The 16,064-nt window shown below is 37.6% G+C and overlaps 1 protein-coding gene across 1 annotated transcript in view; it reads left to right on the forward strand.

The window, feature by feature from the left end:
• The first annotated feature begins 1,026 nt into the window (after positions 1 to 1,026).
• The window catches only part of LOC130010785 (anoctamin-4-like), a 97,468-nt gene continuing 82,430 nt past the window's right edge, over positions 1,027 to 16,064 (forward strand). Inside the window, exons 1-2 of the mRNA XM_056098828.1 lie at positions 1,027 to 1,192; positions 4,307 to 4,434. Of these exons, the coding sequence (XP_055954803.1) occupies positions 4,386 to 4,434 (49 nt within the window). The 5' untranslated portion in view covers positions 1,027 to 1,192; positions 4,307 to 4,385. The remainder of the gene's footprint in view (positions 1,193 to 4,306; positions 4,435 to 16,064) is intronic.

A 16,064-nucleotide genomic window follows, 5' to 3' on the forward strand; every position in this document is an offset into this window, starting at 1 on the left:
TTTACTAATTAAAATATTATACAAAGAACAATTTGTCTGTCATTTTTTCAACTTCACTCATTACAAAATATCGCATTCGTTGCAGTAATTATACTGATAGGAGGCTATTTGATATTGGGTTACAATTTGATAATACTGGGTAGTATTTATTGTCATGCAATTAACATATTTAAAACACTCTCGTCATTAGTCTGATCATGGTCTGAATCAGCCAAGAATCTGGTCCCAATCAGCCAAGAATGTGAAGCATCTTCTCTGTGATTTAGCTCATTTGTATTGAAGCCGTCATTCACTAATTACACTATTATTTGTGACAAATTACACTATTTATTGTCATAGTTGTCTTATTATCAAAAATATGCAAACATATAATTTTAAATACTCGCGTCATTTAAGTAATGGTCTGAATGAGCCTTGTTGTGGTTCCAATCAGCCATAAATCTGGTCCCAGTCAGCCAAGAATCTGGTCCCAATCAGCCACAAATCTGGTCCCAGTCAGCCAGGTCCCAATCAGCCATGGTCCCAATCAGCCAATTAACCTTGACAAGGAAGGAGTAGGGTCGCCTATCCAACCTCGTCGGTTTTCTCCGAGTCCTTCGATTTCCTCCCACTGCTAACTAAAGACCCCAGCTATGAAATAAAATTGAACCATATGTTAGTCCCGAAATGACCTAGTTTGTGTCGAGTGGACTGTAAACCCCATTTCTCTCTCCCTCCCTCCGCTTTCCTCCCGCTGCTATTTTAAAAGACCCCGGCTACGCGCAGGCGAATTAATGAAATAAAATTGAATCATATGTTAGTCCCTAAATGAACTAGTTTGTGTCGAGTGGAGTCAGTGGACGTTAAACCCCGTTTCTCTCTGCTGTCTCATAATTAACATTTTATCAGCTGGTCCTAATCAGCGTGTCATGACTGCTCCGCGCCGCCTTTGTCAGTGTTACATATCACCAACATAGTTGTCGGGAATAACCCGACTTGTGAGCTAAAAATAGATGTTTTTTAAATCGAAGGCGAGGCTTTGCTATGGTTGAGGGATTCTCCATAGTGCAGCGAACTGCTTCGTTTTGGGAGTGACTGTTATTATTTTTGACCCAATAATTTCTTCTCGAAAGTAGGAATATAACCAGTTAATTCGACAGAACCACAGACTAATATCAATGTAGAAAACAATCATCCATTTAACAAAATTTAGGTGAGTGTAGAATGTAGTTTTGTTTTTATTTTTGTGAACTCAACAAGTCGAGAAAGGAGAAGAACGATAGCATTGCCTTTGCGTTGGATTGGATTTCAAACCATACAGCTACCGGTTCCTGCTCACCCCGAACGGTACCAACACTGTAAAAATTGGAACCATTTTAAAAGTTGAAAGTAAAGCTGTGCAGCTAAGCTATATGTATGTTATAGTAAATTTTTGTGGTGTTACGAAAGTATAATTTATCTTCAACGTTTTCTTGTTGTTTATGATTTATTTAGATGGTTAACGTCATTTATAATGCAATTGAATATGTGACTTGCGTGTTTACCGTTAAGTATTGGACAGTAAATCAATTTATTTTTATGAAGTTTAAAGTGTTGACAATTTATGGGTCTCATATATTGATGGTTCGAGGGCCCAATTGGTTGAATATTGGTTGATAATGGTTAATAAATAAATTCAAGGGCAGATCTAGGCTGGGGAGTAGGCTTGCACGTCTGTCAGTCAAGGCTGTCTGAGCATACATGTATCAAAATTTGACTGCCTGTCATGATGGATAAGATGCGTTGCCATGACTATTGCATTATGCTCGCGATATTTATTAAAGTCTGTATTTCATTTATTTTCATGCTGGGCCCCATAAAACTTCTCTCAAATACCGCAACCAGAAAAGAGTTCATTTGATTACTTAATTAAATAATTTATTGTTAATAATGAATTTGAGTAGCCTACAATTCAGCGTAAATTATGCCATAAATAATGAAATATTGCCTAAAAAAAACTGAAAGCCAGGTCAATGAGAGACTAATACTTTGTACAGATTTTGCGTGTGGGTCTGTGGGGAATTGGGGGGGTTGGATGATCGAATGGTTAGCGTGTGCACGCTGTATCATAAAGTCTGTCACAGAGTCAACTCGCGTTGTTTCGAATCCCCGGTTGTACGTGACAAGGAGTAGGATCGTCTGTCCAACCTCGTGGGTTTTCTCCGGGTCCTCCGGTTTCCTCCCACAGCTAAAGACCCCTACACGCAAGCAAATTATTGAAATAAAATTAAACCATATGTTAGTCCAGAAATGACCTAGTTTGTGTCAAGTGGATGCTAAACCCATCTCTCTCTCTCTCTCTCTCTCTCTCTCTCTGTGGGAAGTTAGGGGGAGGGGTTGGTCCAGAGAAAGAGAACATGTACCATACCGGTATTTAAAATTTAACAATGGATAGGTAACCTTGCACTTGACTGACAAAAAGGATGTTTGCCTACACCCAGATTTTGAGATGAACAAATATGAACAGAGCAAAAGAAATCATGCTCTCTCAATATATTATATGAAGGCGAGTAGGCGGCATTACAGCCTGTATATTGAACATGTACATCAGGGGCGGATCTAGGAATTTTGAAAAGGGGGGGCGCTGCAAAATGAAGACATTGACCGCAGAGACAGGGCACGCCGCTGTGTGTGTGTGGGGGGGGTCCCCAAGAAAATTATCCGTCATTTCTTTGCATCTGTAGCCATTCCAAGAGCTATTTCCCAGACTGGTGTGTTTGAGTCGATGGTTTGAGTCATTTGGGATCCCTACAACGGGTTGGGAACGGACATATTTGAGTCTGAGAAAAGGCACTTTCAGCAGTAAAAAAGGGCACTGTCGAAAATTAGGGGGGGTCCGCGCCCCTCGCGCCCCCCATTGAATCTGCCTCTGTACATGTACTAGTCATTGACTGTCAGAGACTGGTGAATGGTCGACATGTGACCACGCCCAATCTCGTGGGTAAGATGCTGGCTCGCTACCTCTGAGGTCGGGTGTTCGATCCCCGGATTGGTCGATAAAGATAATCAGGATTTTCCCACATGGTTTCCCCCTTGTCAGTGGTGCAGACTGGAGTGTTTGACAAGGACAGCTATCTAGTCCTTCGGATGAGACGAAAAATCGAGGTCCAGTGTATACATTGGAATGCACATAAAAAATCCCTTGGCAGCTAGAGTAGGCGATAGCGCCGCTGCCCGGGCAAAATTTCCCTCATAGCACACTATATGGCGTATGTCTGTCTTCATTACCCAGACGGAGTAGATCAGCACGACGTTAAACCCTATTTCATTTCATTTTTCCCCCTTCTCAGTGGTGCAGAACGGAGGGCCTGACAAGTACAGCTGTCTAGTCCTTCGGATGATATGGAAAAACTGAGGTCCCATGTATACATTGGAATGCACGTAAACGATCCCTTGGCAGTTGGAATTCGATATAAGAGTAGGCGATAGTGCCTCTGCCCGGGCAAAATTTCCCTCATAGCACAGTACCTGTATATGGCGTATGCCTGTCTTCATTTACCCAGACGGAGTAGATCAGCATGACGTTAAACCCTATTTCATTTCATTTTTCCCCCTTCTCAGTGGTGCAGAATGGAGGGCCTGATAAGGACAGCTGTCTAGTCCTTTGGATGATACGAAAACCGAGGTCCCGTGTATACATTGGAAAGCATGTAAAAGATCCTTTGGCAGTTGGAATTTGATATAAGAGTAGGCGATAGTGCCGCTGCCCGGGCAAAATTTCCCTCATAGCACACTGTATGGTGTATGCCCGTCTTCATTAGCCCAGTATAGGAGCAGAACAGTAGGACGTTAAACCCCATTTCATTTCATTTCAGTACCGTAGCTGTTTTTCCACAAGTACATTGTAGTGTACATGTATGGTTGATTGCTCTATCCAGTTACTAAATGCCTCTAAATGTATTGCGGGGGTTGGATGGCCGAATGATAAGCACGTGCGTGCTGTATCATACCGCCTGTCATTGAGTCAACTGGCGTGGTTTCGATTCCCCGGTTGTACTTGACACGGACTGAAGGGTTGCCTGTCCAACCTTGTGGGTTTTCTCCAGGCCCTCCGGTTTCCTCCCACCCCTACGCGCAAGCGAATTATTGAAATAAAATTAAACCATGTGTTAGTCCCAAAATGACCTAGTTTGTGTCGAGTGGATGTTAAACCCCATCTCTCTCTCTCTCTCTCTCTCTTAATGTACATGTATTGTATTAGCTGTTTACCATAAATGTGTTATATTTTATTTCTCTATCCAATCAATAAATACTTCTACAGTATTAATAGTTTAATGTTTAATTGTAGGTAATGATTTGTGTGTTTCATTCTGATTTGGAATATTTTTTGTGAATTGTGAATTGAAGGATTACTAATAGAGAGGAAAATGGCCGACCCAGAAAATAGACCAATTGGATTTGAGATGATGGAAGCAGGTAAGTTATCGTCTGTTGTATTGTAATTTGGAGACAATTTGTCTGCCTCGTATCCATTGCCGATATTGAGAAGCCTGTATTGTGTGTGTCTGTGTGAGGACGTCTGTATTAAATCTTTCATATTGATACAACTTGTATATTTACACAATCTCTTTAAAATACAGATCTTTTGTTTCATTTTTTATACGTTCGATGGCCTACACTACATGAAGATCTGACCAGTTGTAGCGATAGGTCGTGTTAGAGGTCATACAGGTGGCTTTTGACCCTATGACATCAGACATTTGATTAACCAATCAGCATTGATGTTACTAGTGGATTGCCCACAGTTCTGTGCAAAACACGTCTAAAGCTCACTGTAACAGACCGTTTCATTGGCTAATAGCTCACATCATTCAGACCATGTCTAAAGCTCACCATAACAGACCGTTTCATTGGCTAATAGATCACATTATTCAGAGCACCTCAATGATAACAACTCTTCCAGATCTTAGTGTAGTAAAGACAAGTAAAGCGACATTTTGAACAATAAAAACGAAACAAAATAGGACCTGTGTTTTAGTCAGATTGATATTAACAATAAACTTATAGACTGACAAATTAACTCCTGTCTAAAACTACAGATGATAGCTGATAGGTGGAAGAATCTCACACGTACAGTGTAGGCAAGATCCAATCTGGAATTAAACTCTTCTTCTTCTAAGACTATCTTGTCAAGTTCTTTGCTTGAGGAATTTTATCTATAAATTATTTATAAAAGATGTGTTCCTGGTCTCAACCACAGACACTTGATGGGATTAACACTTTAAATTTATTAATATCTAGAAGATAACTTGATTTGGACAGGAAGTTATATATTTGAACTACCGTTTATATTGGTGTGGGGGATGGGGGTAGGTATATGTACATGTACTTTGCTCGGAGACCTCAAATATTACTTAAGACAGCCCTGGCTCTTGGGTTGTATTGCACGTCTTCAGGGGCGGATTCAGAGGTGGGGGTGGGGTGGGGGTGAACCCTGCTCAGCTACATAAACTTTTTTGTAAATCAAAACTTTTTATGAGAAAAGTTTCTTGGCCGTTGGGCATTCAAAGCACAAGATAATGATATAGACATTATGTGATGTAAATTGAATCACTGCCATGGTATTAATTCATAATAAAAATTGACGTCAAATGAGATGTTGAAAACCCCCTCCTGCAAAAATTCCTGGATCCGCCCCTGGTCTTTATTGCTTTTCTGTTTACAAACACCAGAATCCGGAAGATTGGATAAAGAGTATTTCTTAAATACTCAGTAAGATAAGCTAATAACTTATTTCCTGCTTGCACCCACACTTGAATTTTAATGTATTTTTTTTTGGGGGGGGGGGGGCGGGGCTATTTCTTTAATACGTACTCAGTAAGATTTGGCTATCCACAATAACCAAACCATAATTTCCTGCTTGCACCCACACTTTGATTTTAATGTATTTGTTTTGTTTGTTTATTTTGGGAGGGGTGGGGGGGAGGGGTGGGGACGCGAGGGATGCAGGTATTTTACTCATTCATTTATACATGTATATAGACAGGATTGTTACTTGACACAATCCGGCGTAGTCCCCCCTTGTCAGTGATGCAGGACGGAGGGCCTGACAAGGACAGCTGTTTAGTCCTTCGGATGGGACGAGAAACCAAGGTCCCATGTACACATTGGCATGCACGTAAAAGATCCCTTGGGAGTTGGAATTCGATATAAGAGTACGCCGTAGTGCCATTGCCCGGGCAAAATTTCCCTCATAGCACACTGTATGGCCTATGCCCGTCTTCATTAGCCCAGGTTAGGAGCAGAACAGTAGGGTGTTAAACTCCATTTCATTTCATTTACTTGACACAATGTTAAGTGAGAGGGGAAGATGTCTACACTGTACTCAGATAAATAAAACAACGAAGAGCGATACATGTAAAAAATAGTTTGATGGACACCTTGAAGCAGTTAACTATTTTTTGATTATGACAGCGAACAAGATAATCAGAGTATATTGTCAACACCCAACATAATACACTTTATTACTGAATCTATAAATAGTTTTATTGTTGTTCATGCATGAAATACTGAAATATTTATCATAATAATGACCTCAGATGATGTCACGAGAGGTTAATCTCTAAATACGAGATGAATGAGATAAATGCCCCATGTTTTGTGTATATAGACCCAAGTTGTTTACTTGTGATATTATTATATTGTAAGCCAAGGTTTAAGGTTTATAGTTTTTATATCAAATTTTGTATACGTGGGAGCCACGGTGGCTAAGTGGGTAAGACGCTGGCTCGCTAACCTGGAGGTCGGGTGTTTGATCCCTGCATTTGCCGAGAAAGTTCATCCAGATTTTCGGGCGTGGTTTCCCCTTGTCAGTGATGCAGACGGAGGGCCTGACAAGATCAGTTGTCTAGTCGTTCGGATGAGACGAAAAACTGAGGTCCCGTGCATATATTGGAATGCACGTAAAAGATCCCCTGGCAGTTGGAATTCGATATAAGAGTAGGCGATAGTGCCGCTGCCTGGGCAAAATTTCCCTCATAGCACACTGTATGGCATATGTCCGTTTTCATTAGCACAGTATAGGAGCAGAACAGTAGGACGTTAAACCCCATTTCATTTTATTTCATTTTTGTATACGTACAAGAGATACACAAGTAGGGATTATCACTTGAAGTTTAAAGAGTTTGAACACTGATTTGAAAGAGTTCTGTCTTGAATTTAAAGTAGCTAAGTCTCTTACTCATTGAAAACAAGAATTATTTGTCAATTTAAATCAACATTGATGTTGTGATCTTACCGGGAAAAGATTGGCATCTGATATCCAATATTTAAGACAAAATAAACATTTTGCTGTTGGTACATGAATCGTGTATCATAATGCATTTCAGTGCCATTTGTAACAAGGTATTCGAACATCAAGGCTAGACATATTCCACAAGTCATATCACAAGCATACTGTATGGCCGTCTTCATTAGCCCAGTTCGGAGCAGAACAGTAGGACGTTTAGCTCAGGAAAAGAGGAGTTATTTGGAAAGAGGTTATTATCAAGAAAACAAAGTTTCCCTAGTTTATTGGGACTTGTTCTGGTATTTGATGCACAGTATCATAAGGTCTGTCATTGAGTAAACTGGCGTGGTTGTGGTTTCGATTCCCCGGTTGTATGTGACAAGGAGTAGGGTCGCCAGTCTAATCTTGTGGGTTTTCTCCAGGTTCTTTGGTTTCCTCCCACTGCTAAAGACCCCTACATGTATGCACAAACGATTTATTGAAATAAACACCATTTAGTTTTGACATCGGTCATCTAGTTTTGACCATTTAGTTTAGTTTTGATATTGGTCATCCAGTTTATGACCATTTAGTTTCATAAACTAGACAACCGATGTCAAACTAAACGGTAGCACAAACTGGGCGTTATTTGATGAATCTTGATGGTATTTAATACTTTCTGCATGGCAATCTATTAACTGAATATGTGTATTAGATTATAGATGGTAAGCTCAGTTTCTTTCCTTTTTTCATCAAATCTGAATGATACCAGGTCCCTAGTGTATGTTAGTCCCGAAATGACCTAGTTGGTGTCGAGTTGAGGTTAAACCCCATCTCTCTCTCTCTCTCTCTCTCTCTCTCTCTCTCTCTCTTTCTCTCTCTTTCTCTCTGTCTTCACCTTCTTTAAGATTTATATACAGGCAATGGTTTCATCAGCTGTATTTTCTGTACATGTATATTCACGTACATGTATACAATTATTTACAATGTTTATACAAGTACATTTATTTTATAAGAGGAAAACCAGAGATATTTTATTATAATCCACACAAAACATTTATACCTACTTGAACTTTAACATTTCGTCTCACTGTTTACAGGCCATAGGGGTAATAGTCTAATAGGATAATAGTAATTTGTGTACAAAGTTTTATTTATTTGTTAAACCACAGGAAATAGTTTTATTTTTAAACAATGACAAAAGTTGTGAAGGAATCTAAATATTATCAAGTAGTATTTAAACACGGACAAAGGTCGTGAAGGAATTTAAACATACATTATGCAAGAGATAAATCTGCCTATTGCAGGTCTTTCTTTAGGCCTGAAATGTTATATAAATTATTAATTAGACATTAATTAACTTATCCAGGCTATAATCAACTCTCGATGGCATTGAATTTCTCCGATATTAAATAGATTAGAACAGTACAGCCATATTTTGATTTTCGCCATAAATGGAGGAGCGAGCCTTAGCTTCGAACAACCAGTGCAGTGGTTGAAATTATTGCACACGTCTTGTCAAACCTTCAAAGGCTAATATCTTCGCTCGCAATAGAGTAATTTGAACGAAATTTTCAAATTATTCATTTTACATTATCTATTTTCAAACTTTTATAGCAAGAATGGCTAGCTCTTTATCTAAATCTTACATAATGTATCTTTAAATATTATCTAATAGTTTTTAAACAAGAACAAAGGTTGTGAAATACAGGTCATCAAGATATTATCAAATATCTTTTTGGGGGTAATTTTCTAAGAATGCCTTGTCGCAAAGAGAAACTTACCGTGCCCGAGGTTTCTCGTAAACTATATATTATCAAATACTCTTTTGGGGTAAATTTCTGAAAATACCTTCCCGGAAAGAGAAACTAACCCTGTCCAAGGTTTCTCTGAGGGAAGTTTATCTGAAGATCTGGTGATTTCCGAGAAACAAGATACTAGATTAGATAAACATGCTGTACCCATTACAAGGAAATCGTGAGAGAGAGCCCAAGTGAAGGTTTATGTTTCCCTGAGAAAACACCTGACAATGAACAGTGTATAGTTGTTGGGATGAGACAAAAAAAAACCTAGGTCCACTGTACACATTGGCGTACATGTAAATAACCCTTGACAGTTGGAATTAGAAATAAGAGTAGACCATAGCGTCGCTATCGCTACAGCGGACAGCTGTTATTTTATTTCAATTAGGTGTATGCAAACAGAACTAGATGAAACTCAACCGGGACAATTCTTTGAAACATTACTATCTTTAAACATGAACAGGGCATAACAGTGGCTAAGTGGGTAAGACACTGGCTCGCTAGCCTGGAGATCGGGTGTTCGATCCCTGTATTGACCAAGAAAGTTCATCCAGATTTTCCGGAGTGGTTCTCCCTTGTCAGTGATAAAGGACGGAGGGCCTGACAAGGACAGCTGTCTAGTCGTTTGGATGGGATGAAAAGTCAAGGCCCAGTGTACACATAGGCATGCACGTAAAAGATCCCTTGACAGTTGGAATTCGATATAAGAGTAGGCCATAGTGCCGCTGTCCGGGCTAAATTTCTCTCATGGCACACTGTATTGGGTATGCCTGTCTTCATTAGCCCTGTTCAACAGCCACCCATTCGGTAACACCCACCTACCCAACCACCCCTTACCTGGTGCAACGGCCGCCCAACCACCCCTTACCTGGTGCAAAAGGGTAAATACTTAATTCATTACATTTCTTCAGGTAAATCCGGAGTTGAACTTATTGCCCTTTGTTTGATATTTCATGCACTGATAAGTGAACACGCCCAACACACCCTACATACAACAGACTACAATACCCAGTATATACATGTAGGACGTGAATTCAATATGATAAATAAAAGTTTTATGATGTAGAAAAGGTTTTTTATGTTGAATTGTGAATATAGAGTAGATAAACCTGTTTTATGATGATATGAACATTTTTTTATATAAAAATTATCATCCATTTTTGCGGAAAAAAATTGAAAGCCAGTGTGAGCCCTGCTCATAATCCCCATCACTGATGAAAAGAATGAAATGGAGAGAGGGAAGAATGGGGTTTAACATCCACACGACACAAACTAGGTCATTTTGGGACTGACATGGTTCAATTTTGTTTCCATAATTCGCTTGTGCATAGGGGTGTTTAGCAGTGGGAGGAAACCGGAGGACCCAGAGAAAACCCACGAGGTTGGACAGGTGACCCTACTCCTTGTCAGTACATCTGTTGAATCGAAACCACGCCAGTCTACTCCATGACAGACCTTGGGATACAATGCGTACACACTAACCATTCGACCATCAAACCCCCGATATACATGTAGTACATAGAGAGTAAAATATTGAGTGGGGTCACCTGTCTAATCTTGTTGGGGGGTTTTCCGGTTCTTCCCACTGCAAAAGACCTCTACATGCAAAGCGAATTATTGAAATAAAATGGAACCATATGTTAGTCCCTGAATGACCTGGGTGGAGGTTAAACTCTCTCTATCTGTCTCTGTTATTTCAATTTCCAACTGTCTGTGACAAGTAATTTCTTTTACATTCATTCAATATCGAACAACTCTGTAATAGACAACTCTGTAATAGACAACACAGTAATCAGGGAGTTACGTGATCAAATCTATTCATTTCCACATACACAACAAGCACACAATAAACCACAAACTGGTAACAGCAGAATTATATGCTATAATAGCTTGTTAACTAATTGTTCTATTTATTAGCTACATATTTCAAATATTGCTGCTATACATGTATCCATTAATATTGAATAATAAAATCATGCTCAGGGACTTTAATGTAAACACCAAAAAAACAACAGTAAATATTTGTCAGTAACTATAGAGTTGAGATCTTAATTAATCGACAAACTCGTAACTACAGAATATTTCTATAATACAGTACCTGTAAATGAAATGAAATGAAATGGGTTTAACGTCATACTGTTCTGCTCCTACTGGACTAATGAAGACGGGCATAGGCCATACAGTGTGCCATGAGGGAAATTTTGCCCAGGTGGCGGCGCTATGGCCTAGTCTTTTATCGAATTCCAACTGCCAAGGGATCTTTTACGTGAACGCCAATGTAAATATATATATATAGAGAGAGTTGAGAGAATAAAAGTTTTGTTTAAACTGTAAATAAAACACTAACTTGTAATATAATCAATATTTTATAAAAGATCTTAAAGGGACCATCCTGATTTTAACGGAGTCTCAGAAATAAAAGTCTGTATACGTATGACATTATTATAGCGCCAAAATATAGAGGAATGGTTTATTTACCCTGTCTCAGTTATTTTAGAGGACTATACCAATGTACATGTATATATTTTATCCCTAATTTTAAAATAAATTAGGTTATATATCCTGAATGTTAAAATAGATTGTGTAATTTATCCCTAATCTTAAAATAAATTGGGTTATTTATCCCAAATTTTAAAATAAATTCACAAATTTTAAAATAAATTCACGAATTTTAAATAAGTGCACGAATTTTAAAATAAATGCACAAGTTTTAAAATAAATTAGGTTATTTATCCCAAAATTTTAAAATTATTTCTCCCGAATTTTAAAATAAATTGGGTTATTTATCACAAATTTAAAAAAAAATAGGGTATTTTATCTCAAATTTTTGTTGTTACTGAATGAAAGAAATATAATATTATTATAGAATATATTTACACAGCTGTAATATAATCTGTATTTATACAAGGTATGTAAGTACTACTAACATACTGGCCTTCAGCTGTGTTATCAGTATGAATATCGTAGATTAATACATCATCTTTATAGAATGAGAAATATGTCAATCATCTTCACATTCAAGTATTATATTTACATACGGACTGACGTGGATTTCCCTGGTTAATCAACGAATAAAAATAGACAATTTTATAATCAATGAATTAACACAATATTTTGATCTCATCATAAACCACTGAAATAGAAAATATTCATCAATTGTCTTAAAATGACCACAAAACATTGTAAGTTGATGCAACATTACCCCCTCCTCAATTCCATTTGATGCAGGGAGATTTTAGACCCAAACTCTTGGACTGTACTGAGTGTCAGGAAACATGATATAACCTATTCCCAAGCCTTGACATAACCATCTTCAATAGAAGGCTTGATCTCACTTTAACTACGTACATCTTATCAAGGCCTTCGCGTAATACCCTGCATATTTCAGCACTAATTTCGATTGGGTCTTGACCCAGTTTGAGAGCCTATCAGATTCCTCGATCATCACCAACACCAAGTCTCATGCTTTCCAGCTAAAATGTCAAGGTTTCTGGGTTCGCTTTAACTCAATCTTCAATAGAAGACTTGATCTTGCTTTAAACTCTGTACATCAAGTCCTTCCCGTAATACCCTGTATATTTCGGCACTAACTTTCCATTGGGTTCTGACCTAGCTTGAGAGCCTTTCAGATTCCTCGATCATCGCGAATACCAAGTCTCATGCTTTCCAGCTAAAATTTCTACCTGTGATAATCGAGTTACAATGTTCAAGGTTCATTCAATGTCAAGGTTTCCGTGGAGGTCACGATGTCACATCCTCTGATTGGACGCTACTGTTCACATGTCTGCAGTAAATGGAGATAAGGTAGCTATTGTAAAGCAATCTAGCAACGTCCCGTTGCTTCAAGAACATTAAGGTATCTGTAAAACAATCTAGCAACGCCTAGATGTTGTAAAACTCGTAGTCGTGGCTTCAGGAGACTTTAGACCCAAACTCTTGGATTGTACAGATATAACCTAAGATGCCAGACATGTATTGATAATATCAATAAAAAAGACAAATCAGTACCGAAAGAAATGACCTGACCTCCCAGTACAACTGGTCAGATCTTCGTGTAGTGTAGGCCATCGAAAGTATAAAAAAACGAAAGGAAATATATACACTGTGCATTTTGTGCTGCATCAACCAAAGTCGTTTTTCCATGGTATACGGTATTTGGGTAGAATGTCAATTTGTTTCACATTTTTATTTTGCTTAGAAATGTTGAGTTTGGATGCAAGAGACAAACTCAGTAATGTTTTATCAAGTGTTTTAAATCTAAACAAAGTCCAATCTAATTAAAATATAGATCTATATTTCGTTTCGTTTTTTATACTTTTGATGGCCTACACTACATGTAGATCTAACAATTTATAGTGGGAGTTCACGTTCTATGACGTCAGGTACCAAGCAAGCGACATTTGACCAGATTACGTCAGTCATTCGATTAACCAATTAGCAACCGCCATGTATTTTTTTATCTACTTTTGCTTTGTTTTGATTTCTATTGCCGCTAATGTCTACCCACAGTTCCGCGCAAAAAAGGTCAAACGCTCGATTGACAGACCATTTGATTGGCTGACCCCTAATTTCAAACAGAACACGAGTTAATTAACAACGCTTCCAGATCTAAGTGTAGTAAAGACAAGTAAAATCGAAATTTTGAACTATAAAAACGAAACGAAATTTGATCTGTGTTTTAATCAGATTGAACAAAGTCATAATTTTAGTGTGTATACTTTCTTTTAGACATCGTCAAACCTTGTGGGTTTTCTCCGGGTCCTCCGGTTTCCTCCCACTGCTAAAGACCCCTACGCGCAAGCGAATTATTGAAATAAAATTAAAACCATATGTTAGTCCCGAAATGACCTAGTTTGTGTCGAGTGGACGTTAAACCCCATTTCCCTCTCTCTCTATTCGGATCAAGATTGTTGTGTTGGTTAAATGACTATACATGTATGTATAAAGGTCGCCTGAAACTTGATGCTGATCAATATAAAATCTGTGCCACTAGATAGTTATTTTTATCCTAAACATTCTTTGAGTGTATATAAGCATCTCAAGAATATTGGATTAACCAGTAGCATTGTCAGTTATTACACGGATATGTGGAAAAGTGTGAAACTGTTAAAAACAGACAAATTTTGATTTCAAATTTGAATGTTTTGAATTATTTATAATAGTCTATGGTATTTTTTTTTATTAATGTAAGGTACACACATGTATTATAATTGTATATATTGGTGCTGACATTTCTCAAATCTTATAACTCATTATACCTTCCTTGCAAACATTATTAAAAAATACCACCTTTTTCAGTTAATCTTTACGTCCCAATAACACTGATGGCCTAAAGGGGGATTAAGGTGTAAATTCTGACATGAACATATAAAATGTTGTGTTTTTTATATTTTCCTTGGAAAGTTTTATGTATAAATGAAATGAAATGGGTTTTAATGTCCTATGATTCTACCCCAACTAGGCTAATCAAGAGAGTTTTATGTGTGAATTATAAATAAGGTAATTTACATATTGACTGTATAATATCAGTATTTACTATAAGCTGGATCTACATGTATTGACTGTATAATATCAGTATATACTATAACCTAGGTCTATTTACTATAGTATATAAAACTGAATGTATTTAATGGTAATTTGTAAGAAATATGCCAATCAATAAATCCAGTACAGCGAGTTGTTTAAAAGGCGTAAGTATCAAGGATATTTGTGTGACCAACACTGTTCTTGTATCTAGATAATTAGGCTGTCTCTAGCAAGCAGATTAACTTCATATCTTGAGTGCAAATCATTTTCCTGACATTTACATGGGAGGGGTGATGTAAAGATAGGAAGATTTTGAATCATGTTGGAGAGAGAGAGAGAGAGATAAAGAGAGACTAACATCGGATGGTGTTATTAAGAGATTGCAAAGCGCTGGGGGGAGAGAGAGAGAGAGAGAGAGAGAGAGAGAGAGATATGGGGTTTAACCTCCACTTGGTATTATAAGAGTAATAGATATTATAATTGCTATATTAATCTCTAATTATAATCGCCATGGGAACATGGATAATGGCTAATGACAACCACCATTATTGGATCAGTCTCTGTGGTCCGTGTTAAACAAACAAATGGAATAATAATCACACTTATTATTCATTGGCTGAATTATTGTAGAAATCCCTTCCGGTGAATAATTTACCCAATGAATTATAATCTCACTTATTATTCAATTGGTGAATTATTCACTGGAAGGGATTTCTACAATAATTCTAGACATAATTATTAAAGGCTTGTTTCGTAATTGTAATTAAAAGTTTCTGGATGTCATTTGAGGGTATTTCAAACTACAATATTTTTAAAGAATATCAGTTCGAAAATTTCACAGTACTATTATACTGTTGTGATAATCTGCCAATCGCTAACAGTGTATGGGAAATAGCTTTTTTTTATGTCCACTTCCCCCGAAGTGATATCGCAGATGATTAATTACAAGGTGATAAGTCCCCCCCCCCCCCAAATTATATGAATTAAAAAATATTTATATATGCACAGAAAGAAAAAAAAAAATTGAATGGATTAAGAACGAACCATAAAAAAAAAAACCAAGAAAAAAATTTAATGATGTGACGATAACAGTTATTACAATATGCAAATAGAGACAAATATAGACATTTTACAGACAGACACACATCGTACCGGACAACACGAACAGTTGATAAAACAAGACAGACATACATCGTACCGGACAACACGAACAGTTGATAAAACAAGACAGACATACATCGTACCGGACAACACGAACAGTTGATAAAACAAGACAGACATACATCGTACCGGACAACACGAACAGTTGATAAAACAAGACAGACATACATCGTACCGGACAACACGAACAGTTGATATAACAAGACAGACATACATCGTACCGTACAACACGAACAGTGGATAAAACAAGACAGACATACATCGTACCGTACAACACGAACAGTTGATAAAACAAGACAGACATACATCGTACTGGACAACAGGAACATTACACAAAACAAACATGGATA

Source organism: Patella vulgata, chromosome 2 (assembly GCF_932274485.2).
Source record: "Patella vulgata chromosome 2, xgPatVulg1.2, whole genome shotgun sequence".
Taxonomy (NCBI): Eukaryota; Metazoa; Mollusca; class Gastropoda; family Patellidae; genus Patella; species Patella vulgata.